General features: G+C 46.8%; 1 protein-coding gene across 9 annotated transcripts in view; it reads right to left on the reverse strand.

Annotated features, from left to right (window-relative positions):
* The window catches only part of PDE10A (phosphodiesterase 10A), a 684,633-nt gene that overhangs the window by 326,369 nt on the left and 331,675 nt on the right, over window positions 1-26,589 (reverse strand). The window contains exon 1 of one of the 9 annotated variants that reach the window (XM_035297767.3): window positions 20,095-20,614. The exons of the other annotated variants lie outside the window; for them this stretch is intronic. Within the exon in view, the coding sequence (XP_035153658.1) occupies window positions 20,095-20,167 (73 nt within the window). The 5' untranslated portion in view covers window positions 20,168-20,614. Of the gene's footprint in view, window positions 1-20,094; window positions 20,615-26,589 lie in introns of those variants that run through there. 9 annotated transcript variants of the gene reach the window in all.

A 26,589-nucleotide genomic window follows, 5' to 3' on the forward strand; every position in this document is an offset into this window, starting at 1 on the left:
TCCAAATCAAAAGATCATGGTGAACACAGCATTATCCTTGGTTTTGGTAAGATACACAATTTGGGACACACAAGAATAAAGGTAGCTTTAATAACCATTTAAGGAAAAACTATTAACAAAAACTAAAGAGGTAGGCATAGCTTGTTCTTATTTGATAGAAGATTCCATTCTCTTAGTAGGAAAATGTTATGGACTACAGCATTACAGTAAGACGCCTGTTTGCAGTATTTCCAAGAATGACATTTAAAATAACTGCAAATATCACAAGCTACGTGTTATCATTATGTAAGCAATTTACTGTAATGGGAACCATTCCCATGACCTCTAGGAAATCCCTTAGCTCTTGTTCTTTATTTTCATACCAATGTCAAGTACATAATTCTGTCTGTAGACAGACACTTACATTTACATGGTTCCCCTCTTGTCTGCCTAAGATATAGGATGCATATTATGGAAAGAACCCAATACTTCTTATTCTTGGATTAGGATAAACCCTGGGAAGTAGACCTCACATGCTCACCCCAACGCACACTTTATCCCATTAGCAAACACACTGCTAGTTCACTGGCTATGCGAAAAGGAAATCACACCTCCCATACACACACACACACACACACACACACACGCTCTTCAAAACAAAGTTACAACAATTTTCCTAGGAGAAAATTTGAAGTAGAAATATAGAAATATGACTTGCCAAGTCACATTTATGAAATGCATAGTCTTTCTACTGATGTAGGATTTTGAGAATTAATCAATCATTTAAAAGAAGCACTCTCATTTTATTACAATTTACAGCTTTTCCAAAAGTCTTCACCAGGAAGAATGCAGGCAGAACCAGTCCTTACAGGAAACCTCACATTCCAGACGTTCCACAGGCTGAGGCACGGACTGCATCCCCAAGAACAGCTGCTGTCTGTTCCCCTCCGGTTCCCACCGTAAATGCAATACTTACGATTCAGAAAAGGACATGTGCTATTATTTTGCAAAAGCTAGAGAGACTGCGTATGCATCCGCGTGGACACATTTGTGAAATGCTAGTTGGAGGTGCAGGAATGAGCCTCCTTTAGATGCCCTGTGCATGCCTGGGTCAGGCGTTTCTCGATCTGCTGTAGAAAGGTTCTGCCCAGGCCCTACCACCCATCATCACTCACCACCTCAAAGCCAGTTTTAATATCTGTAAAATAAAGGGATATCAACAGCCTGCGTCTCTAACAAGACTGCCATTGACCACACCTGAGATGATTCATGTGCAAGTTAACAGACTGTAGATGAAATAATCATGGAAATGAAACAGCAGCTGACATCTATCAGCCCCCTGTCCTGCACACCTATTATTTAATTCATTTAATCCTCTGGACAGCTCCATGAACAAGGCACTATTATTTTCATTCCATGTTATAGGCGAACTGAGGCAAAAAGAAGTAATGAAAATAACTTCTCACAGACTGTAGAGATGGGACCAGGATTTGAAGCTAGCTAGGGTGACCCCAGGACTGACACACTTAATCAGCTTGCTCGGCAGAATGGCAAAGAATCACAAATCAAGGCTGAAGAAAAAAAAAAAAAACAGTCAAAACAACCACCTCCGCCTATACCATACTAAGATGTGGCTTCAGGAATGTGGCCCTCATTCTGTCACCACACACATCCCCTGCCATAAAAGTGACTGCCCCACCCAGGCCCTGTGTAGGCCTCCTTAGCGTTCAAACATTGCACCTGGCTGAATGACAGGGTACAGTGTGTTCCACTTCGTAAAACTGAGCTTCACGGCGGATGGGTAACATACACAAGACTTTAGGAAATTTCTCACCTTTGGTGTGGGAAAAAAGAAGGACTATACGTGCAGTCAGAATTCATTAAATAAATGTGGGAGAACATCCTGTGTGTCCGGCAGCATGACAGGGTCACAAAAACAGAACCCCATTTTGCTTGCAGGCATCATTTTCGGTGGGAAAAGTCTTTGCATCAACAGCACAAGCTTCTTTTCAATCAAGGGTTGGAAAAAGAAAAGCCAGGACAGAGTCACTGGCCCAGAACCCAAGTGTCCCTGGCACAGGAGGGGCGAGTCTTCCCAGATTCGTACTCAAGCCTTTACGGAGCTATCATGGAATTCTCTGTGGAATGATATTTACGATAAAGGCAGGATGCCAAAGCAGGAGGCAAAATCTGGCTTCATCTTCTCCAGAGCCAAAGATAATTTCTCAACATGTGCCTTGTCTTTACCTCTTGGTATGAGAAAACGCTTTGTGGCTTTCATTCACCACAATCCCATTTCCCATAGGTTTTTATTCAATTTCCCATCTCCTCCTTTCCCCCAGCCAGTCTCGCCTGCTGTTAGCAGATACTGTCAGTAACATCTCTTTTTAAATGGGTCAGAATTTCTCTATGCCGGGTGAAAGGGGCCAACTCAAAATGATATCCAATCAGACTTAACGGTTATGCCTTTGTGAAATGCCCCACTGGAAAGCTTCTTACCTCCTACCACTGCCCCCACACCCCACCAAAAAAGAAAAAAGTATTTTAACCCCTTCTGTTTACTGTGCAACGCATTCACCTTCCCTTTTATTTTCACTTTATAATTCAGATAACTTTTAAGCACAGTAAGAGTCAAAACTAAATGCAAATAAAAGGCAACTACAAATGAGGTTAACAAAGGTGGGGGCAAGGCGGAAGGAAAGAGACAGAGAGGGAGGGCGGAAGGAAAGAGACAGAGAGGGAGGGCGGAAGGAAAGAGACAGTGAGGGAGGGCGGAAGGAAAGAGACAGAGAGGGAGGGCGGAAGGAAAGAGACAGAGAGGGAGGGCGGAAGGAAAGAGACAGAGAGGGAGGGCGGAAGGAAAGAGACAGAGAGGGAGGGCGGAAGGAGTCATTTTATATCAAAGCACGCAGAGCTTTAAAAGAAAAATGATCTAATTTTCTTATGCCAATTCTTGCCATTGTGTTGTGTTCCGAAAGGATGCATGTAATACGTATTCCTGTGTTCAGACCATCTAACTTACACTGATATTTGAGCTGGAACATTTAAACTTCATATTTTACATTGCCACATCACTACACAGATAAATGCAAAGAAAATAACATTTTTAAAAAGGATATGCCATGAAGCCTTAAACTTCATCATTAAAATACATACTAATCAAAACTGGTAAAAGTTAAGTTTGTCATCCCAAGGTTAAGCCGCCCACACAGCACCCACATTGCATAATAAGGTATGTATTTAGTTGCCTACCTAGCAATCTAAAATAGAATATTCAAACAATAGCACATTAACTACTATACTAAGGGAAAAGCAGAGCCTTTAAGAACCTAGAACACACAATGACCACTCGAACATTATATAACTATGAGGATTACTAACTTTTACATTCGGTGTTCTCCAGATTCTGTGATGATGCCCTAACAATGCATCATATTTGTGCTGATTTTTATAGTTTACAAAGTGCTTTCACATTCATTATTTCATCTTCATCCAAACAGGAAGGAAGAAGGAATGGGGGGGGAGGGAGGGAGGAAGGGAGGAAGGGAGGAAGGGAGGAAGAGAGATAGGCGGGAAGGAAGGAACGAAGAAAGGAAAGAAGGAAGAGAGGTAGGCGGGAAGGAAGGAAGGAAGGAAGGAAGGAAGGAAGGAAGGAAGGAAGGAAGGAAGGAAGGAAGGAAGGAAGGAAGGAAGGAAGGAAGGAAGGGGGAAAGGGGAAAGGGGAAGGGGGAAGGCGGAAGGAGGAAGGGGGAAAGGGGAAGGGGGAAGGGGGAAGAGAAGAGAGGGTAGGGGGAGGGAAGGGGAGGGAGGAGGGAGGGAAGGAGGCTAGCTGGCTTTGTAATAGTAAAATTAGTACCATTTTACAGATTAGGGAAAACATTCAGAAGTTAAACAATTTGCCTAGGAGTCCAGAACCAATGCAAGGAGTAACCAAATTCCAACTATTCAATATTCAAACTCCAGTCAATTGACTGCAAGCCTCACATTCATTACATCACACTCAAAGACCTAGGCGTTTTTCAGCTTTCTGTTATAACTTTTCATCTTTACCTCCATGTGCACAATTTAAAACCAGAGACTAGCTTTATTTTTACAGAAAGCCATACCTATTACAATTCTCAACTGCAAAAAATCAACATAAAAAATGAAGAGAGGGCTGGGCACAATGGCTCATGCCTGTAATCCCAGCACTTTGGGAGGCCAAGGCAGGTGGATCACCTGAAGTCAGGAGTTCAAGACCAGCCTGGCCAACATGGTGAAACCCCGTCTCTACTAAAAATACAAAAAATTAGCCAGGAGTCATGGTAGGTGCCTATAATCCCAGCTACTTGAGAGGCTGAGGCAAAAGAACTGCTTGAACCTGGGAGGTGGAGGTTGCAGTGAGCTGAGATCGTGCCATTGTACTCCAGCCTGGGTGACAGAGCAATATTCTGTCTCAAAAAAAAATGGAGAAAGACATGAAAAACAATCTATGGCCAGATGCAGTGGGTCACCCCTGTAATCGCAACACTTTGGGAGGCCAAGGAGAAAGGATCACTTGAGCCCAGGAGTTCTTGACCAGTCTAGGCAACATAGAGAAACCTCGTCTTCTATAAAGAATTGTAAAAATTAGCCAGGTGTGGCAGTGCACACCTGTGGTCCTGACTACTCAGAAGGCTAAGGCAAGATATAACATTCAATCGACTAAAGTTCTATTTTTTTTCTTTTTTTTGAGATGGAGTTTCACTGTTGTTACCCAGACTGGAGTAAAATGGCACGATCTTAGCTCGCTGCAACCTCCCCCTCCTGGGTTCAAGCAATTCTCCTGCCTCAGCCTCCTGAGTAGCTGGGATTACAGACGCGCACCACCATGCCCAGCTAATTTTTGTATTTTTAGTAGAGACGGGCTTTCACCTTGTTGACCAGGATGGTCTCGATCTCCTGACCTCGTGATCCACCCGCCTCGGCCTCCCAAACTGCTGGGATTATAGGCTTGAGCCACCACGCCCGGCCGACTAAATTTCTTTAACTTACATGCATGTAACTCCTTCCCATTAAGGTACAGGAAATGCAGACGTCGTTAACATGAAATTTTTAACGGCTGAAAGGCTTTCAAATCCAAAGATTCCAATGGTTTTTATTTATCTATTTTCTTAAATTCTGTGAAAATTGCCTGCCTTTCTGTTTCTGTATTATTAGATACTTGATGTTAAAATTTTTATAATACTTTCAAATCACCTATCACAATACATTATTTACTCAGCAAACAGATAATACTAAACAGGTATATTCTTGGTCTGTAAAGGTTTAAAAGTAAAAATTTCATGTTACTTTATCAGCAAGGTTGCAAAATTTAAATCAGCTTACTTGGGTAACTCCAAAATGGGACAGAAAACAGTTAACATTTTAGCTCGAAGAAAGTGAACATAAAAATTAAAAAGCGCTCTAATGGAATAACCTGTTAGTACACGCTGTTACAGACCACTGGCCGTTACTAACTGCTGCAGTGTTCCTCCACCTCCTCCCTTCTCAGCCTCCCCGTTCAGAAATGCTGAAACCACAGCGTATATCCATCTGGACATCAAATTATTTAAAATGAAGTCTGATAAACTATGCAATGTTGTTGCTAGAAGACACAAATTTAAATAAAACACAGATTATGTAAATAGTGGTTTATACATTTGTTTATAAAATTACTTGTTAAAATGGTTTAACTGGCCAAGAATAAGATCATTCATCTATTAATAAGAAGTATGATCACTTTGCTGTGGCTCCTACTTTGTCCTCAGCCAACACCTAGCAGTAAATATTCAGAACAGCTGCACACAAAACAAATATCACTTGTCTGATGTCACTCTTGGCCATGCAGTCAGAAGAGCTGTCTTAAATCGGGGACCTCAGCTCTCAGCCGCGGCCAGCTCTGCAGGTCTTTCCCATCTTCAAGGCGAGCTCATCACAGCCACGTGGCTGTCTCCTTCACCTGACCACAGGAGACGGATGGACCCAAGAGACTGAGTAGGGAGGACAGCCAGGCTTACTGAGCAGGCACGTGGGGGCCAGTAAGGGGTGACTGATGCCCGGGATCCACAGAGAAAAAAGAAAAATGTTAAGAAAGATTTTTTTAAATCTTTTCTTTATCTTTGGAAAGATAAATACAAATATCGGCCGGGCGCGGTGGCTCACACCTGTAATCCCAGCACTTTGGGAGGCTGAGGCAGGTGAATCACGAGGTCAAGAGATCGAGACCATCCTGGTCAACATGGTGAAACCCCGTCTCTACTAAAAATGCAAAAAATTAGCTGGGCACGGTGGCGCGTGCCTGTAATCCCAGCTAGCCAGGAGGCAGGGGTTGCAGTGAGCCGAGATTGGACCGGTAACAAAAGCGAAACTCAGTCTTCAAAAATAAATAAATAAAAATATCTAGAAATATGAGGTAATTAACTAAGTATGACAGCAAATAGAACTGTTATCCTCAAGAGTCCTTTAAAATACATTTCCATATTGTGAAAGAATAATTGATGCTCATAAAGATAAAAGGTAAAATATCAGATGCACAAGACTGTATCTGAGAAGATAAGGCATCTCACGTTTTAATGGTTGATGTCTGAACTAACATAAATCACTAAAAGCAGGTGCTTCAAAAGTTACACTTCAGTAATCTGGCAGCAATGCTGGCTCTCAGAGGCAGAAGTGGTACCTCACCCATGATAACCCACAGTCAGAGCAGGCGCTGCCACTTGGCAAATATTTACTCAGGGCGCCGTGGTGGCAGGCCCTCCACTGAGACCCTGAGCACAGCCAGGGCAAAGCAGCCTGGCTCCTCCCTCGCTGCGCCCACCGTGTGCTGACTCAAGTCTGTGTCTGAGCCTCGCTTTGCTTAGGATTCCTCTTCAGAGCCGAAGAAGATAGGGAATAGAAAGCAGTCTTCAAAACTGAACACGGTCTTGTCTCTGGGAAGCGGTGTTGAGGTTGTCTCAACTGTGCCTCCCAGGGAAGCTCCAGCATCAGCCTGGAGTGGCAGGGGCATGGCTTGTTGGAATCTGGTTTTCTTTGCTGCCCATTCAGGCTGTGGGATCAAGAACACATGTGTGTTTAATGTGCTCATTTCTGGGGGGTGGGGGGATATAACTTACTGCTTTGACTCTGGGAAGGCAGAGCACCATGATGCTGGAGAGCTATGCCTGGATTAAAGAATTCCCCTACCCTTCAGGTCTCTGCACAAGCTGCCCCTCCGCCAGAAACACCTTCTCCCCCACAGCCCCACATCCACAGGGGCTAACACAGTCTTTTCCTCTCCTCTGTCTGTTCCTTGGGGAGATGTTCCTAGATGCCCCGGATGAGTGTGGCTTCCCGTGCATATGTGTCTAGCATGATACATTTGTTCAGGTCACCCTCGGCCAGGAGGCATAAGCTCCCTGAGGTCATGGACGTCGATCTGTGCACCTCCGTATCGACACACATGAGGCACTCAACAAAGGACTCAAACTGCGTAAGAGGGACACAGCCACATTAACATGGAATTAAAATAAAGGAAAGAGAATCAACTGCAGAGATTTTACATGGGCAGTGCTCTGCAAAGCACTGAGGCGTACACAGTCCCACGTAATCATTCTGGTTACAACCATGGTACAAACTGGTTGGAAGTTGAAAGACCAGCCCCTGGAATCTCTGATCTTGCTGAGGAGACTTATAAGTCAAATCTCAGGTTAAAGTGTTTGCAATCTTTATGTCTGTTGGCTATACCAGTACGGCCTTTATGCTTTCAGGCACTCTCAGGTGGGCGAAGGCCATCCAGCCCGGGTAATTCACTCACATCCAGTGTGGTAATTCAGCTCTAAGGCACACTTCGCATTCACTCACTCTCCTGCGGCATACTTGCCAAAGAACACACACCCCATCACACGTTTTTAAGCTGGCATATAAAAATCATATCACAAGTTTAAATCGTTGTGAATGATGTATGTTCTCACATTTTTTTTTTATGGCAAATATGCCTTGTATGTACTTTTGTCAAAACTTGGAGCTGAGGAATAGTTCACTCTGTCCACAGAGTCTACCCACCGAACAACCTTCCCGGAAAGCCATTCTCCAGTGGCAAGTCACACTGCTCAATGAGACCTGATTTCTGTCTGAAAAGGATATTTCATAATTGAAATACATCATCTAACTTGCATTCCTGTGACATTTCTCACTTCTGAATTATAGTTCTAAGATAGATGGGTGGATGCATAGGTCGGCGGGTGGATGCATAGGTCCGTGGGTGGATGGATAGACAGGTGAGTGGGTGGGTGGACGGATGGATGGGTGGATGGATAAATGTAGAGATGGGTGGACAGACAGATGAATAGACAGGTAGGTGGATGGATGAAAAGATGAGTGAGTGGATGGATGGACAGATAGATAGATGTGTAGGTAGATGGAGAGATGGGTGGGTGGAGGAGTGGATAGATGGGTGGATGGATGGATAGATGAGTATGTGGATGGATGGAGACCTTAAGCCTTGCTTATGGGTTTGCTGACTTAGTGAAATAAAGAGTCTCCCACATTCAGACATGCTGTCCTTACTTTGCCCTTCCTGAACTCTGCCCAAGGAACAGAGCCTTCTAAGGCTGTCCCATCATTTAGTACCCCACAGACTTACATGCTGGGGCAATGAGCCATACATAGTAAAACTCTGAAGAACAAAGAGTATGCCTTTCTTCTTTTGGAAATGGGAGAAAGTCAGTCATGAAAACAGGTAAGTGAAATAAGCCAGGCATAGAAAGACAAATACTGAACGACCTCACTTATATTTGGAACTTTTAAAATTCATCGATGTAGAGAACAGAATGGTGGTTTCCAGAGGCTGGGACAGGCAGGGGTGGGGAAAAAGACAGATGTTGGTCAAGGCATACGAAGTTTCTGTCAGAAAGGAGGACTAAGTTTTAGCTAGCTATTACACAGCACGGTTAGTATGGTTAATAATGATATCTTATACATTTAGAAATTGTTGGAATTGTTGGAAGAATAGAGTGTTACATATTCTCATCCAAAAAAACAGTAAGTAGGTGAGGCGATGGGTATGTTCATTTGCCTGATTTGATGTATGCATACAAATGTACATCAAAATATCAATGCATACATCTATGTATGCATACATCAAAATATCACACTGTACTTCATAAACATATGCCATTACTAGTCAATTAAAATATACATTTTTAAAGAAAGCTGAAAAGTACAACTGGCCGACCATTGTCAGGCGGCCATCCTCAGAAAAATTCATTGTTAAGAGTCTCTGTGAAGCTTGGGAATGCAGAAATTGATTTCTTTCAAGGGATCTTTGCCCATGCATCCTCTTGGAAGTACGTATGCCCACAGGAAGCAGCCTGGGAGAAACCATCAGCACCTTTCTTCACATATACAATGGCCAGGGGTAAGGGCAACAGGCAGGAATTGTAGACGTATCTGTCACCCAGAGAAGGTGAAGGGAGGCTCCAAATGCTGTGAGATCTCTTGAAATTCCAATTCTTGATCACCTGTCTTCCAGGTGGCACTCTCAACATACACAGACACTGAAACTTCACACCGCATGTCCTTCACGAACACAGACACTTAAAAACAGCATATTCTATGAAAACCCCTGCATGAAATGACTGTGTCACAACAGGGTTAGCCTCCCTCTGTGGAAGGCCAGATGGCACATGTCTCAGGCTTCGTTGGCCCTACCATCTCCCTGGCACCTGCTCACTTCTGTCCCGGCAGCTCAGAAGCATGGATGATCATGAGCAAGTGCGACTGTCTGGATTCTCATTGATCTCAAGGAAATCTGGGAACTTAAAAAAAATTAACGAGTGCTTTTTAAAAAAACATACACCTCAGACATGGAAAGTGGAACAAAGAACATAAACGTCACCTAATTGTGTTAGGAGCAGAAGCCTCTGGCGCTGGGTACCACATCCCCCCAGCCTGCCTCTGATTTCTGCCACAGTGGTGCTGGCCTGTGCCCAATGAGTTCAGACTCCCCTACAGTGGCGGATCCTTCTTCGGGAGCACATCTGAGCCTTGCTGCTTTCATCCAGTGCCCCTGGCAGGGCCAGTAGAGTCCCCTCGACCTCTGACAGAAGCGTCTGGGAGTGCGCAGCTATAGCGTGGCTGCCTTTTGTCCTCCTGTGCGGGGTCTGCTGGAACTAAGCGATAACTCGCCTTCTACCAGTTCTCCCTCCTTGTCCTTGACCCCTAGCTTCACTCCCCACTCCTGTCTGCTGCAATCACCTCTCAAATGAACCACCTGTCCTTTTCTCAGGCTTTGCCGGCAAGAAAACCCAAACAGGAAACTGGAGTTCACAGACACCTTTCTTCAAGGGAAACTGAGTAATTCAGAGAGCCAATGGAATCAGAGGCAGGTCCTTAGGGTGAGTTTACAGACAGGCAAGCACGCTTAAATCTGGCAAAACCCATACAGTTGTTGACTGAAATCTCCTTAAAAGATTACTTCCTGGCTGGGCACAATGTCTCACGCCTGTCATCCCAGCACTTCGGGAGGCCGAGGCGAGCAGATCACCTAAGGTCAGGAGTTCAAGACTAGCCTCACCAATATGATGAAACCCCCACCTCTACTAAAAACACAAAAATTAGCCAGGCATGGTGGTGTGCATCTGTAATCCCAGCTACTTGGGAGGCCGAGGCAGGAGAATCACTTGAACCTAGGAGGCAGAGGTTGCAGTGACCCGAGATTGCACTACTGCACTTCAACCTGGGCAACAGAGTGAGACTCTGTCTCAAAAAAAAAAAAAAAAAAAAAGTTTACTTCCTTTAGCCAATTACTAATATCCACCCAAACAACTGCTAAACATGACTACAAATAGTTGTACATGGTCCTGCATTTGAGGACAATGCCCTTATATAAGGTAGGAAACAAGTATAAGGGAGGCAGAATAACCCAGCGAGCCGAGCAGCAGGTCAAAGCCTAAAATAGGAGCATGGTTGAGCCTTCTCAGGAAAATGGGCCAGCCTGGCGCAGACTGGGGAACAGCTCCATGGCGGCACCAGGAACGAGAGGGCAAAGGCCTCACTGCAGCTCCGTCCCCACCCCGGAGCACAAGGACGTTCATTTATAGACCTTGTTATGAAGTCACAGCCCCTTTTAAAAATCAAAAGCAACATTTGAAGGATTTCTGGAAGAGGCTCTGCATTTTCTTATCTCTTTTTATGTTAAAAAAAAAAAAAAACTAGGTGTAGCCTATCATACTTGAAATCAAAACTGATTATAAATGTCCCCATTTGGCAGTTCAAGAAAATCCCACAGTAGTATGACAGGCCACCACCCACTGTGGCAGAAACCGGAAGCAGGCTGGGAGGATGTGGTACCCGGCGCCAGAGGCTTCTGCTCCCAACACAGTTGTAGAGCAAGTCTGCAATTTCTTCTGTGGAGGAAAAGGTATTTAATAAGCTATTCAATAAACCAACATTTGTTGTCCATCCATTTTACAGATAAAAAATTAGCCAAGATTTTGGCCAGGCGCAGTGGCTCACACCTGTAATCCCTGCACTTTGGGAGGTCAAGGAGAGCAGATTACAAGCTCAGGAGTTTAAGACCAGCCTAACCAAGATGGTGAAACTCCCGTCTGTGCCAAAAATAGGAAAAAAAAAAATAGCTGGGTGTGGGGGCAGGTGCCTGTAATCCCAGCTGCTCGGGAGGCTGAGACAGGAGAGTCACTCGAACCCATGAAGTGGAGGTTGCACTCCAGCCTGGTGATAGAGTGATTCTCTGTCTCCAAAAAAAAAAAAAGAAAAAGAAAGAAAGAAGAAAAGAAAATTAGAGTGCTGAGAAATTATACAAAGCTGCAATCTGAAACCAAATCTTGCTCCAAAACACACATCTCCAAGCACCCACTACTGCTTCTCGTGACCCCTTCATTCAGCACACGCTCAGCAATTCCTGCAGGGTGCTGCTAGTCATTTGAGATGGATACAAACCTCAAGCTCATGACGTCAGAGAAAGACAGGTTGGCAGGAGTCAACAGTGGTATCAAAACCCACCTCCTACCCCACTGCTTCATACATAGTTCAGGGACCAGAAGGAGCTGCATAAGGGAGGCCTATCTGAAATTCCCTTGAATGTCTATGAAATATTACTAACTGAGAGATGGAAACCCACCAGTCATTTTTAAGAGCACATATGCCCATCCTATAGTATTAAATAATTCCAGAAATATCACTACTATGAAGGTGTAATTCCTCAAATTATCTGCAGAATTTTATTTTATTTATTTGTTTATTTATTTTGAGACGGAGTATCACTCTATCACCCAGGCTGCAGTGCAATGGCACAAACTCGGCTCACTGAAAACTCCACCTCCCAGGTTCAAGTGATTCTCCTGCCTCAGTGTCCTGAGTAGCTGAGATTATAGGCACGCACCACCACACCCACTTAATTTTTGTATTTTAGTAGAGGTGTGGTTTCACCATGTTGGCCAGGCTGGTCTCGAACTCCTGACCTCGTGATCCACCCGCCTTGGCCTCCCAAAGTACTGAGATTACAGGGGCCAGCCACTGTGCCCCGCCTTATTTGCAGGATTTTAAATTAAAATTATACAATGTATTGATAGCTTTGTTTCAGATAAAGGCAAACCAGACGTAGAAGATTTTGTAAAGGCATTTGAGATGTAGCACTCCCAAAATTCACCCTTAAGGAGATCATTGCTTCTGACGGGCACATTCTCACTTTTCTTCAAGTTAGAGTAAATTAAATTATGAAAGAAAAATGTAATGCATGTATAGGACTAAGTCCACACACGGAGTTAAGAATATAGACCAAAAATCTACAAAAGTCTAGAGTACACAGATAACCAGTTACAGAGGAAAACCATACAAAGAAAATACGAGCTTCGGTGTCCACAGCAGAGAAGAACGGCATCCTGGACAGGCTCAAGGCTCACCTGAGGCCACGCTGCCCCCAGAGCCGCCAGCTGCAGAGCCTTCCCAGTCAACCCCAGCAGCAGAGACCCAACAGCAATGTTCCACTTTTAAACAGGACTGAGCGAACACGAAACGCTCAGAGGCAGGAGCGCGTAGAGGTCAGTTCTTTTGAAGGTGCAGAAGCCCCATAAATGGGGAAAGGAACTACAACAGTCTTTCAAAAAATCACTTCCCCTAAATGGAAGAAGCATTCTAATGACAATCCCTATTTTTTTTGTTTTTAGTTCTTTTTCCAAAAGTTCTTCCCTTTTATTTGCAACACATTTTCCTTTAATTTCTTGCCAAGAAAGTGGAACTGCTTGAGGACTCCAGCCATTTCCTGACATCGGCGTTTCCAGAAGCTGAACTTCCTGTAACTACAAAGAAACACCTTTGCCTGCCAAATGGATGCTTTCAGCAGCCTTTCTCTTCCTTTCCCGACCGGCGCCCCCTCGGACGTCACTTGCCGAGGCTGCCTTTTCGGAAAAGACTGTCTCAGAACCCCAGGAAACAATGGTTGTGTGTCTTGGCACTTGTCCTCAAGGCACTACTGCAAACACTTGCTATATATTATCTCATTTAATCTTCACCAGAATCTTAACAACTGTAGCAAAAGAAACACTGCGAGACAGGTTTGTCTCACTCTAACACCATGCTTGTGATCAAGGACTCTAGCTATATTGCTCCTTGGTGTTTAACAAATACAGGCACACACATTTCTTAACGCCTCAGACCATCCAGTGTTTCTTACTGAGAAGCCAAAAGCACAAGAAAAATACTGACAAAGACCAGCAGAATATTGATTTTAAAAAAGGAATAAAACAGCAAGGGTGAACTACATCTCCTTAAAGCTACGCACATGCCCTCTCTGAAGCTGATCTCCATCTAATAATAACGGCATTTAGAAAATGCTTAGGTCACTCCAAAACCTGGTACTGAATGCCTTATTCTATCCACCATACGAGGAACTTTCCACCAGACCACAACCCAGATACAAGAAGTCATAACAATTTTAAATCACAAACATTTTGCTGGAATACATTTAAAAATGAACCAATACAAAACAAAGACATTTCAAAAAACACACAGAAAATAAAATGGATAGATCTCCTAATGATGGCCCTCGCAAAAGGAACAGAACAGTTTACACAACACAGAAGGTGCCGAAACTCTGCACGCACAGTCAGAAAGAACGTGCAGCCACCTTCTCCCCACTGAACCCCATCCTCATCCCCATCCCAGGAGCCACGCCAAGAAACAGAGAGCAATCGCCACCAGGGTTTTCCCCAGAACAGTCTACAGTGAGAAAGGGGTGCCTTGCAGAAAGAGAACTAGGGCCTGTGCCTTTCAGAGACTTGGGTGTCCCCAGGGGTGACCTGCAGAGACCTCACGAGGAGCTTGCAGCTCCAAGGAGAAGCTTGCAAGGAGAGGCGAAGACCGAGGTTTAAAGGTCAGGAAAGGGTTCTCATAAAATCCAGGAACTTGTAAGGAAGTAGCAGCCAAAACAAAACTAAGGAGTGGACTAGAAGGAAATAATATTAAGTGATAAGACAAAGAAAGCTGTCAACATTAGAAGCAGAACACAGGAAAATAAGCAGGGTGATACCTAAACCAAAGGAAGAGTCAGCGAGGGGCCGGCAAAGAGACCCGCTGAGACACTCCCAGCCACGGTATGAGCTCAAACCCCAAAGAAAACCAGGGCGGAGGGCAAACGGGGGATCTAAATAACTCCAGTGTCCCCATGAAGGCCTAGGCAGAGGGAAGGCTTTGTCCCTCTTGACCTTGGCAGAAAGCTCTCGCAGGGCAGAGTTCTGATCAGCCTAGACCCATAGGCCTGGTAAGGAGTGGCTCCCACTCTGCACTGCCAGCCTGCTGAGGAACAGCTGTGGGAGTGCCCACTGCCCCTGCTGTCTGGTGAAACCATCAAATCACTGTCACAGGGCCAGGCGAGGTGGCTCAAGCCTGTAATCCCAGCACTTTGGGAGGCCGAGGCGGGTGGGTCACGAGGTCAAGAGATAGAGACCATCCTTGTCAACATGGTGAAACCCCGTCTCTACTAAAAATACAAAAATTAGCTGGGCATGGTGGCGTGTGCCTGTAATCCCAGCTACTCAGGAGGCTGAGGCAGGAGAATTGCCTGAACCCAGGAGGCGGAGGTTGCGGTGAGCCGAGATCGCGCCATTGCACTCCAGCCTGGGTAACAAGAGCGAAACTCTGTCTCCAAAAAAAAAAAAAAAAATCACTGTCACAATAGAATAACTCTAAGAAACTGCTGGGTCCCCTTCAGTGGGGTCATTGAATGGTGACACCACTCGAGGCTGTATTTGCACTCACTGGGGACGCACTAGTATCTAAAGCTCATGTTTTCACAACAAGGCATCCGGTTTCTTGCTAAAAAGTAGTGATTTCTACAAGATGAAACTGGCTGGGCAGCTCTCCTGTGGTTTAAACAACAGTTCACATCTTTAGTATGAAACCGTCGACTGCATCAGTCAAAAATTGTATTAAAACGGAATAGTCGTTTTCCATGCTCAAATCTGCGCATGACGTCAGAAAGGGGTTGATAAGATACCCACCGGGAGTACTGATGCGTCCGACTTTTTTAATATTCATTGTTTGACATTCTGGGATCTCGTGGAGGAGAAGTAAGTGGGAGGCCAGAGGAAGACAGAGATCAATCACACTTTGGGGGCTGACAAATGAAACCATGATCCCAGCAGGAAGACCATAAAAACATGACCCCTAAACGAACACATCAACAAGTGAAGCAATTCACCATGAAGTCAGTGCCACCGCAGTACCTTCTCGCTATGTCTGAAATTTAATTTCTGAATGGGAAGTAAGTTATGCTATTCAAAAATCAAAACGTATAAAATGGGGTAACACGGAAATGTCTCACCACAATCCTGATTTTCCATCCTCCGGGATCCCTCCTCCCCTCACCTCCCTTCACTCCCAGCAAGTGTTACATCAACAGTTTCTTGTGTTTCTTTCCAGTTTCTTCATGCAATTACAAATGCAAGTAAATGCTTTTATCATCCTTTCTAACACAAAAAATGTGTGTATCCGAGCATGTGTGTGTGTGTGTATGTGTGTGTGTGTGTGTGTGTGTGTGTGTTGTTTACACCTTGCTTTTTTCACATGACAGTGTATCTGGAAGCTCTAACGGACATTCATTTTCACCGTTGCAAATGTTATTTCACCAGGGCCCTACTGGTAGATAGACCTTTAGGCAGTTTCCAATGTTCTATTTCAAACAACACTGCACCACGTTCATATCTTGTTAAGTCATTTGCCGGTGTGTATGTCTGAGTGATAAATATGCAGAAGAATTACTGACTCAATGGGTGCATGCATTTTTAATATTGACAGATACTGCCAAACTGCCTTCCTCAGTAGCTCCACCACTTGATACGTCCACCAGGAAAGTACAGAAGGGGCTGCCGCCTCATGGACTTGCCAACAGTGTGTTATGAAAGTTGTGAATATCTGCAGATCTCACAGGTAAAAAGGCTGCCACCGTGTTATTTTCAATTGCATTTCTCATATCGTAAGGCTGAGCAACTCTTCATGTTTTTAAAGTGCCATTTACTTCCCTTTTACTGTGATTTGTCTTGTTCACATCCTTCGATTATTTTTATTAGGTTATTCTTCTTCTTAGTCATTTCTAAGACCTCTCTTCTTAATCATGTCTAGGAACTCTTTATATATTAAGAAGATTAGCACTCTGCTATGATAGGAGCGTTAAGTGTTTTCTCTAGGACCAAAATTCAAAAACTCCAGGGAGTTCTTAACATGGTGTTGGAGCTTCTGGCATGCTGCGGGACATGGAGAGGCAGGAGAGGCACCAGGGCCTCGACAGGAACATGCCAAGACCTGGCTTACAGGATCTGGGGCAATGCCAAGGCATTTAATTTTGTTTTTTTAATGTGGATTAACTTATCAATCTTTTCTTTACTTCTGTATTTTGAGTACTATTGAAAGGGTCTCCCCACTCCAAGGCTAGAAAAGAATTTGCTCATTTTTTTTTTCTTTTTATACTTTCCTCTTTTTACATTTAAATATATATACTTAAATATGTATTAAATAAATACACACATACACACACACAAACACACACAGGTACACACAAACACACACAGACACACACACATATATATTCCATTTCGAATTCATCCTGGAGATGCACTCCATGGAATGATCTACTTTTCTGTTTTTCTAAGTGTTCCCAAATCATTTATTCAGCAGTCTATCTTTGCTTTTCCTACATGAAATGACACTTTTCTAACCCCTTCGATTCCATGACATGTCTGGGTTTGTTTTAACACTTTTCTGTTCTGGTGCATTGTCTACCTAGCCACATGCCAGTATCAATTCTCTTAATTCCTGAGGTTTTATAAGTAGGTCTTTAATCTGCCTTTAAAAGATGCGATGTTTAATTATGAGAAGCAGAGTATAGTCCTAGAAAGTCATGATAACTGATTAGACAACCTCTGGTCCTGGGACACCAAGAAAATTTGAAATGTATGTAACCCTGAGACCCCAGTATCATAGAGAATCATCACACCCACGAAGCCATAGGAACCAAGCTCTTTTTTGTTCTTGTTTCATTTTGTCTTTTGAGGCAGGGTCTCCCTTGGTTGCCCAGGCTAGAGTGCAGTGGTGTGATCATGGCTCACTGCAGCCTTGACCTCCTGGGCTATTTTGGATTTTCATTTTAGAAACAAGGTCTCACTGTGTTGCTCAGGCTGACCTAGAACTTCTGGGCTGAAGCCAGGCTCCCACCTCAGCCTCCAAAGTGCTAGGATTACAGGCAAGAGCCCCCTCGCCAAGCCTTCAAGCCCTTTTGGGTATCATGTTAGATGTTTATTTCAGAAGCTGCTAAAACTATAACACCAAAACACAAATTACATCCCATACAAATAACTACAACTGGAATTCTCTACACAATCATGTTGCTTTTTCTCATTCTGCACCAGCCTCCACCCCTCCCTGGACCACAACTCCGCAGTCACCTGTTAGTCTGTTTTTCTCCAACAGAGTGAACTGCTCTTTATGCAAAACTGCTTCGTACACAGTACTTACCAACTTTTAAAAGGCCAAATACTCCTGTATTTTGATTAATAATTCATCATATTCAAACACACCAGCCCTTCATAAGCAACACTTTCTCTTTGCTATGTAGAAAATGTTTTCATCGAAGTAGAAAGCTTTTTATCACTGCCCCAGGAAATGCAGCTGAGGCATCTAGAACACTCTAAACACTTATCTCCCTCGTTTACGTCACCTGTGGTGGCTGCTCCACACCAAGCCACGGCCCAGCCGCTCGGGCATATGAACACGCTGTGTTCACAGTGGCTCAGAAGCCTGGCCACTGATGCCAAGTAGTGTATTTGGATTCCCTGAAAACACCATAAATGAAGCAAAAGTGAAGTTTCCAGTCATGCCAGCAACGTTTTACAATCACATCATTTATTTAATTATGTATTTCCCTTTAGGAAAATTACTATTTTTAAGGGACCGTTTCAATCCTATTCCCTCACTTAAGCACCTTCGCTAATTATTGATTCCTTCAACTTATTTTGCTTGGCAATGTGCTAGGCACTGAGGTCAGGAAAATGAATGAAACACCCTTCCCACCACAAAGAACACACTGACTCACGGGAGACAAACATGAAAGCAGACAAACATGAGCACCAGGAACGATGGAAGCACAGATGAGCACACGACGACCAAGCCTGGGAAGATGCTGGGAAAAGGGGTTCCGGGGTACCCGCCACAAGCAAGAGGAAAGACTCCTCGTCAGGGGATCACCGTGACACAGAAGCACTAGCCGCACATGAAATCACACTCCGGGAAGTGGAGAGAGAGTGGAATGGAAAGGCCAGACAGCTGAGGGCCTGAGAGCTCCCCAGGAGCACAGAAGGAACTTGGACTCCACCCAGGCACAGCTTTCCCCACCACGCGCCTCTACCAGTGGCCCCCCAGAACGCCCCTCATCAGGTCTGGTTCCCTCATGAGCCAGCAACCCCTGGAAAGCAAGGCACAGCTCTGTCTTGGGTTTCTAATGCCAGTGATGCCAATGAGAAGCAATGAGCAGGAAACATGCCATAAATATCTGCCTGTTGTGGTACCTCCCCACACTGTGCCCTCTGGCCCTCCCCACACCGTGCCCTCTGGCCCTCCCCACACCTTCCCCTATGCAAAGCTGGACTCAGTGTGTAAGAAAGACCTGATGTACCATGCCAGCTTTCTCCACCCACTTCTCCTTTGCACGAAGCCCCCCCAGCCATGAGATCGTCCTACTCCCCGGGCCCTGACTTCCGGCTGCGCGTCTTGAGCCTGGCACCTCTGTCCAGGCGCTCTCTCCTCTCTGGAACCTTGCCCTTGCTCAGCTCCACATACCAAATACTCTTCCACCCTCAAGGTATCACTCCAACTGGACTCTGCCGGTCAACCTGCATCCAGATGCGTATCTGAAATGTGCGCACCTCGTGTTCGGGGTATGTTTGAAATGCAGCACGTATGAACATTTACTCCGCCAGCTCTTACTCCGACCCCTCCGCACACCACTAATGCATGTCTTCCTCAGCTGTTAATCTAATGGCATCACTCTCCCAAAAAGTTCCCAGTCACTCCTGTCATCCTCCTCACTGTCCAGTTTCTAGCCTCCAGTTCCAATGTCAGCAGGGCTGGGCCATCCCCTGGCAGCTGGCCTCCCGCTCTCCTCACCCTGCCCCTGCCTCCCCAGCTCACGCTCAGGTAGCCAAAGTGCCATCCAATCGGGAGAAATGGGAGTCAGGAGCTGGGGAGAGCACTGTGCATTTTCCACCCCCCTCTACCGAAAAACACAGCAGCCCACAAGCCCCCACACTAGTTCCTCCCAAGGCTCCCGCTCTGAGGAAGAGGTTTCCTTCTCGCGCCAGAATCCTTCTCAGGTCCCGCACATCCAACTCATCCTGTCCTCCTGATGGTGTTTCCACCCTGCTTCTTGTTTCTTCAAGGTCCTTTTCTTCGGCAAACCAATATTCCCAAGTCAATTCTCCATGCAGGAAAAGCCGTGTCTACCTGCCCACAGCTGAGATTCAAACAGCCCCATCTGCCATCCTCACCACACTGGCATCAGGCATTATCTCTGCTACTCCACCCCAACCTCCCGACCCAGGCCATGCCGACTTCCTGGCTGCTGGAACTCACCTGCTCTCTGGGGCATCTGGCTCCTTCCCTCTTGAGGCTCCGCTTCTGAACTCCGGGGCGTGCTACTCTCCATCTCAGGATCGCTCTGGCTCACTCCTCGCCAGGGTACCCCATGGCTCTGTCTTCATGGGTCCTATCCCCTGCCTTCTGCTCACTCCCACTATTCACTTCTGGTCTCCATTCACGCCTGTGGCTTCAAGTTCTACCTTGGTGTTGCAGAGTCCAAATCTCGCTTTCTAATCCGGTTCATAGCACAGAATTCTATAGGGCCATCCGTTCAGGTGTCAAACTTCAGCCAGGTACTTACGCTGCACCCAGCAATGGTTCATTAACCAACTCTGTATTTCCCTCAGAACCAAATGTCACTGAGGCATCTATATACTGTCCCTGGGGACATGTAATCCCATGATATTAGATGCTGTGCCTACAGTTTCTATGCTGTGGGCTTGATCCATCCTTTGGAGGAATCCTCCCAGGCTTTGTTTATCCGACTGCCTTCCGAGCATCCGCATCTCAGACTGAACACCGCCAAACGCCACGCCTGATTCCACGCCCACCCCACGTGCTCCTCCTCCAGGATTCCCATACCAATCCCTGTGAACAGCCCACCGTTCACCCAATCTTTCCAGCCAAAAACGCAGGCATGGATTCTTGATTCCTCTCCCTCCCTGAGCTCCCCACATCCAACCCACCTGCCAGTCTCACACGCTGCATCCAAACACCTCCTGAACCGTCGCAGCATTTTGCTTCTACTGTCGTTGCCGTGATCCAAGTCACCATTGCTTTGTGTCTTGGCTATGACAGCAGCCTCCATGACTCCCTGTATCCACAACAACCCTCTTGATTCATTCACCAAACTGCAGCCAGAATGAGCTTCTGAGATCATAAACCATGGATCACCCACCTGCTCAAAACCTCCCAAAAGCCTCTGCTTTCACTCAGAGTAAACCACAGATTTTCCCGACTGATAAAGCCTTTATACGGCCCATCTGCCTCTGGCATTTCATTCCGTGCCACTGTCTGGTGGGCTCAGCCCCAGCAGCACGGCCCTCACCCCGCTCCTCTGCCTCATGAGTCTGCCCGGGTGCTTTTCCCCCCGTAACGGCATGACTGAGGACACCTTGTCATTCAGAGGCCATTTCTAAGGCTCTCGTGCAGAAAGACCTGGCCAGACCAAGGCAGGGAGCCACACACTATGCAGGCCACTCTGTGTGTAACCACTGTGCAGCTTTGTTTTGTGATGTTTTGTTTGTTTGCCCTCCTGGTTCTCGTCTACACCGCCAGAGTGCGGCACCACACAAGCAGAGACAATCCCTATACCAAAGAGGCTGTTTAACACACAGTAGGTGCTCAATTGTCATACTTCCCATTCTGATGTCTCTTTCCTCTAGGCATGGAACTACTCCCACCCCACCCCCACCACACACACACACACACACACACACACACACCCCTACCTTTCCAATCCAGAAACTGACGAGTCAGGTATCTCCTGCCTTATCCAACCAGCCACCAGCCCTGTGACTATCACCTGTGCCTCCTGCTTGTATCACTCCCCACCAGTCATGTACATGGCCAGTCTCTGGTCTGGCTCCCACCTCTTCTCACCTCTGAGGACTCTGCCACCGAGACCAGCCCTCTCCCTCCAGTCACACAGAAACCCAGCTCTAGCAGAGATGACATTCCTCCTACCTGCCTTCCATGGTTGTTTCTATAGAGTCCTCTGAGGGTTCATTGCAAAGTATCCTTAGCTTAGCCTAAAGAATCCCCTCTCCTGTCTTACCACTCGGGTCCCCAACCCAGCCCCTTTCCCAGGCTGTTTTCCACCCTGTCACCTTAGAAGTTCCCTTCCCAGTCTTCTTGAAAGGCTAAGGCACTGCCTCTTCCCACCTTGTGAAACCTTTCCAGGACCTCTCAGTCAGAGGATGTCTGATTCTTACTAGCTGCAGAGCGCTCTGCAGCCCATCTGTGGATGGCACACGTGTCTGTGAACTCATCCATCTCTCCCGCGAGCTCCGTGCTCCTCGAAATAACTGATTTTGTCTCATACACCTTGGAATCCTGAGTCCCTGGAACAGAGGCTCATACAAAGGAACTTTCAACGAGCGCTTATGGATTTCTCGGTGTCTTGAAGACAGGCACCATGTTTCGTTCTGTTTAGATTTGTTTGGGCTTTCATCCTTGAATTTCCAACGCAGGTATCTGAGTGCCCTCCCTGTGTGTCATCCACTGCTAACAGTCTCAGGGAAACAACCACAAGAGACACCGTCCTCAGGCTCTCACGGACCTTCCCTTCCAATGAGGGAAGGCAGGCAATAAACAGATAAGCCAAGAAGTGAGCAAGATCATTTCAGAAAGCCGTGAGCGCCACAGAGAAAACAAGACTACTAGATACCTTCTGCTCTCCTCGGCAATCAGCAGCTCTTCTGTCCCCGTGGAGTTTTCCTTTAGACAGACTTAGAAAAAAGATCAGCTGGAGGAGCCTAATTTACATTTTAAAAGGAAATTAAAATGTTTTGAATTACAACTAAGAATTTTCCTTTTAAGGGAAAATATTCATTTTACATGAAATTATTTTTTCTCTCAGATTGCATCAGCTGTTTTGAAACAAACAAAAATTAACAATGTATTCGTTGGTGAAATGTGCACCCCACTGTGTTTAACCTGCTTTACAGTAAACAAAATCCTCATATTTGCTTGAATACTGCACTGAATTTTTTTTCCTAGCGGAGTGAAAGGAGTTTCATGTGCGGAAATTATCTAAGATGAATATACTGGCACACAACACCGTCTTCCAACGTTTCTACTGCCTTCCATTTGCTTTTTTAGGAATTATCTTTGTCCATGCAGGCTTCTCAAAATTAAAAGTGGAATTTCATGAAAGTAAATATTAATAACCCAAAGAATCCCATCAGTTTCAACAGCTCTGCCCTTTGGCCTTAAGTTCTTTCTGATTTTCCAACCAAAAAAATAGGTCACCCTTCCACGGACGGCTGAGGGCTGAGACACTCAGGTCAGCACCCTGGCTCTGCAGGGAGAAGTCAGAGCCTTGCTTTGCTGGTTATCCACGGCTATATTCCAAGTCCTTTGAGGGACCTGTTACCGCTACTTTAATCTCCCTCAAACAATTTACACTCAGGAGCTACTCAACAAGTATCTATGAGTTGGCCCATTGGCTGGTTTAGACCCATTTCTACTGCTGAGTGTTGGTCTGGCATTCTTCTGCAACCTCCTCTCCCTGAGCCCACAAAGAGAAGCTCAAGGCAAAGTCTAGTGTAGTTTGTGTGTGTTAAATGCATCTGCTCTTAAAAGAGATCATATTTATCTCAGTTTGTTCAAGCGGCGGCCACACAGTATCTTACGTCTCAAGGAACAGTAAGAGTGTCACTGAGGAGTGTGGAGCACATTTAAACTCCCCAATTCCTGGGAATATACACATCTCCTGTTTTGAATATTTGGGAAATACACAATCAATTGTAGTCTGAAGATACCTGCAGTCTGCATTCATAACTTTTTCCCATCTTATTTTCCTCACTTCCATGTTATCCTCCTGGACCAACCGGGGTTTTCCTTTGTCTCTATCTCTTTGTGTCAAATGAGTAGCTAACCGGGAAAACACAGACATCAGAGAGAGCTGGGGGCAGATTTGTAGCTCCTGACTATCCTCCTTTCCACAGGCGGGCATGCCTCAGAGCTCCTGATCTCTGCACCCTCGTGACATTAGAGCAGCCACACTGACCACCAGTGCAGACAACCTAAGTTGTCTTTTCCAGAAGACCAAATGCCACTCACATTGGTCTGTCCAGTAGCTTCTCGGCTCTGCACGGCACGAGCAAGTGCCAGGCTCTCCAGCCACAAGACCGTTTCCTACTCCAGCGGCAACTTTCACCACAGTGAAGTGTGAAGCTGGGTACCTGTGGAAGAGCCCAGAGGTCAGCAACCAGAGGCACATGGCAGGACATGAGGTGATGTCAGGAATGGCCTGATAAGGACAGAGTAAAGGCATTGGGCATGGTGGCCACTGACCCCTGGCATTAACGTCAAACCTGCTTCTAGGGGGCTCCATCTCTCTCACTGGTTGGCGAACACCTCCCACAGCAGCTTCCTGGTTTCTTTTTTTCTGTCTCTGGGGCCTGGCTCCTGGCAGTAGCTCTTACTAAGTGTTGTTTGGTGCATGAGTGAGCCAACCAGTCAGTTGGTGTGAAGAGCGAAAAACGCAGAGCTACAATGGACAGGAGCAAAGCTGGCATATCATACCTTCTATACCTGATTTGCTTTGGACGGTAACAAAAATAAAACCAACATTCACCAAACCATAACTAGACACAGCAGCCCTTACATGTCAACCTGCATATCAGACCAAGAGATCAAACTGAAAGAAAAAAAATGATAACACTCAACAATTAGACACAGCTGTCTGTGTTTGGGCATTTTTACAGAATCTAGAAATTATTTTTCAGAAGGCTGATTTTGTAAATGGCAAATATCACAAAAATCTGTCCAGCTTTGGTATCTTAGCAATTCAGACCAGTGGCTTGTCAGGCAGCAACAGACAGAAACGAAGCAAGTCAGAGCAGAAACTGGCTACTCTCCTTTAAGAATCAGTCTCTCCCTTTCCCAAGCTGGAGTGAAGTGAGTCTGATAATGGATTTTGTTTAAAAGTATCTTCTCATTTACTGCCTTAGTCGTGTCCCAAATGAGACTACCCTAACCTTTTGCTCTGGGCAGGGCAGGGTGTGGAGCAAGAGGTGAGGGGACCACTCTTGAGTGTCCCCTGACAGGTGTGGTTTCTCTGATGTGCCCACTTCTCCTTGCCGGGCCTTTCTGCAGAGTAGACCCTTCTCTCTGGGGATTCTGTCTTTCTAAAGGGACAACCTGCTAGGAATCCCCTGGGAGGACTAAGCCCTCTACCCAGAGCCACAAATCTCTGTTCCCCTCCACAGCATCCAGCACAGCCCTGAACACAGTCGCCAGCAGCTCCAACAGAAGCTCCAGCATCTCAGGACCACGGGCTTTCCCCAGAAGCCTACAGTCCTGTATCTCAGTCGCACCCGCCCCTCCCCGCCCCCTGCCCCCCCCACCCCCCCGCCAGGATAGCTTGTCACCGCAAGGTAGAGCAGACTTCAACCTTCCAACCCAAGTCAACAGCCAACTAAGAAAAGTTAATATGTTTATTTTTTCAAAAAAGAATTCACAAGCTCTCCACTTAGGGGACCGGGCAGAACCTCAGTCCTACACCAGGCCTACAGGCTGACCCCAACACCCCAGGAGAGCTGGTGGCGCCCCATACTCTCGGTACCATCCTCAATGCATCGCCATGAGGGTCCACTTCAGTAAGGAAAGTGCTTCTACTGACCACATCTCTGGCCAACAGAGAAGGCTACATGCTCTGTCCACAGACACCCATCCCCAGACCCCTTTCCCACCTAGACTGCAGCTGGGGTCTAGACTGCAATAGGGTGGGTAGCAGACACCTGGGGGAGGACTTGGGGGTCAGCTGGGAGCACCAGACCAGGACCCTGCCAGCCAATTAAGTGCAAGCAGCGACTCCCGACCGGAGACCGCGCGAGTGTGCGAGAGGCCACTGACCACGCCGCTTTCGCCGTGGACTGCCCCCTGCTAGGGAAGCGGGGTTACAAGGAATGGCCGATCCCGGCGCGGACACGCTTGCCAGCCCGGGGGCTGCACCCCAAAGATGCCCGGGCAGGCAGTGAGCCCGATCAGCTCCGGCCGCAGGGAGGGGCTCAACCTCAGGTGCCCTGGAGATGCTGGTCGGCCCAGACCTGGGAGTGAGCAGCAGTTGGGAGCGGGAAACCGAAACAGCAATCCTGGAAGGGCATGTGCCCTGAGAAGGCGCCGCGGAAACGCGGCTCCTGAGCGAGGCGCAGACAAAGGCTCGGGTGCGCACGCGGGGGACGGCGGCTCCGGAGCCCAGCTGTGGGCCGCGAAGAGCCGCGCCCGGCTCGGCTGACGCCGGAGTTGCCCGGGGGACCTAGGCGCGACCTCCCGGACCAGGAGGAGCTCCCACCCGGTCCCGCCGTGGTCTTCCGGTCCTCACCCTGCTCGCCCTCCACCCGCGACGCCCCCTCCTCTGCGCACCGGGCGCCTCCACTTTCCTCACTGTCTCCTGCCTGCCTGTCCTTCTAGCGAAACCCTGCCTTGACTTTTCTGCTCAATCTTGTCCCTCACCCGCGTGACAGGCCTTCTGCCACCTATACCCCAGCGCGCTCTCAGTCCCGCGCCCGCGGGTGGCGAGTGGCGGCCACGCCATAATGGGCCCGGGGGCGCATCCTGCGGGTCGGAGGCGGCAGCGCCTTTCTCTTCCACCCTAGTGCCCCATTGTCTTTCCCTTTTCTCTACCAGCCCAGACCCCAGAGACGCCCCAGGACCAACAGGACGCGGCCTGGGGTGGGGGTGCGTCCCCTGGGTGGAGGTGCACCGGTCTCCACCCCGCCACTCCATGCTATGGAGGACGACGGTCACCGTGCGGGGTGG

This window comes from Callithrix jacchus, chromosome 4, assembly GCF_049354715.1.
Source record: "Callithrix jacchus isolate 240 chromosome 4, calJac240_pri, whole genome shotgun sequence".
Taxonomy (NCBI): domain Eukaryota; kingdom Metazoa; phylum Chordata; class Mammalia; order Primates; family Cebidae; genus Callithrix; species Callithrix jacchus.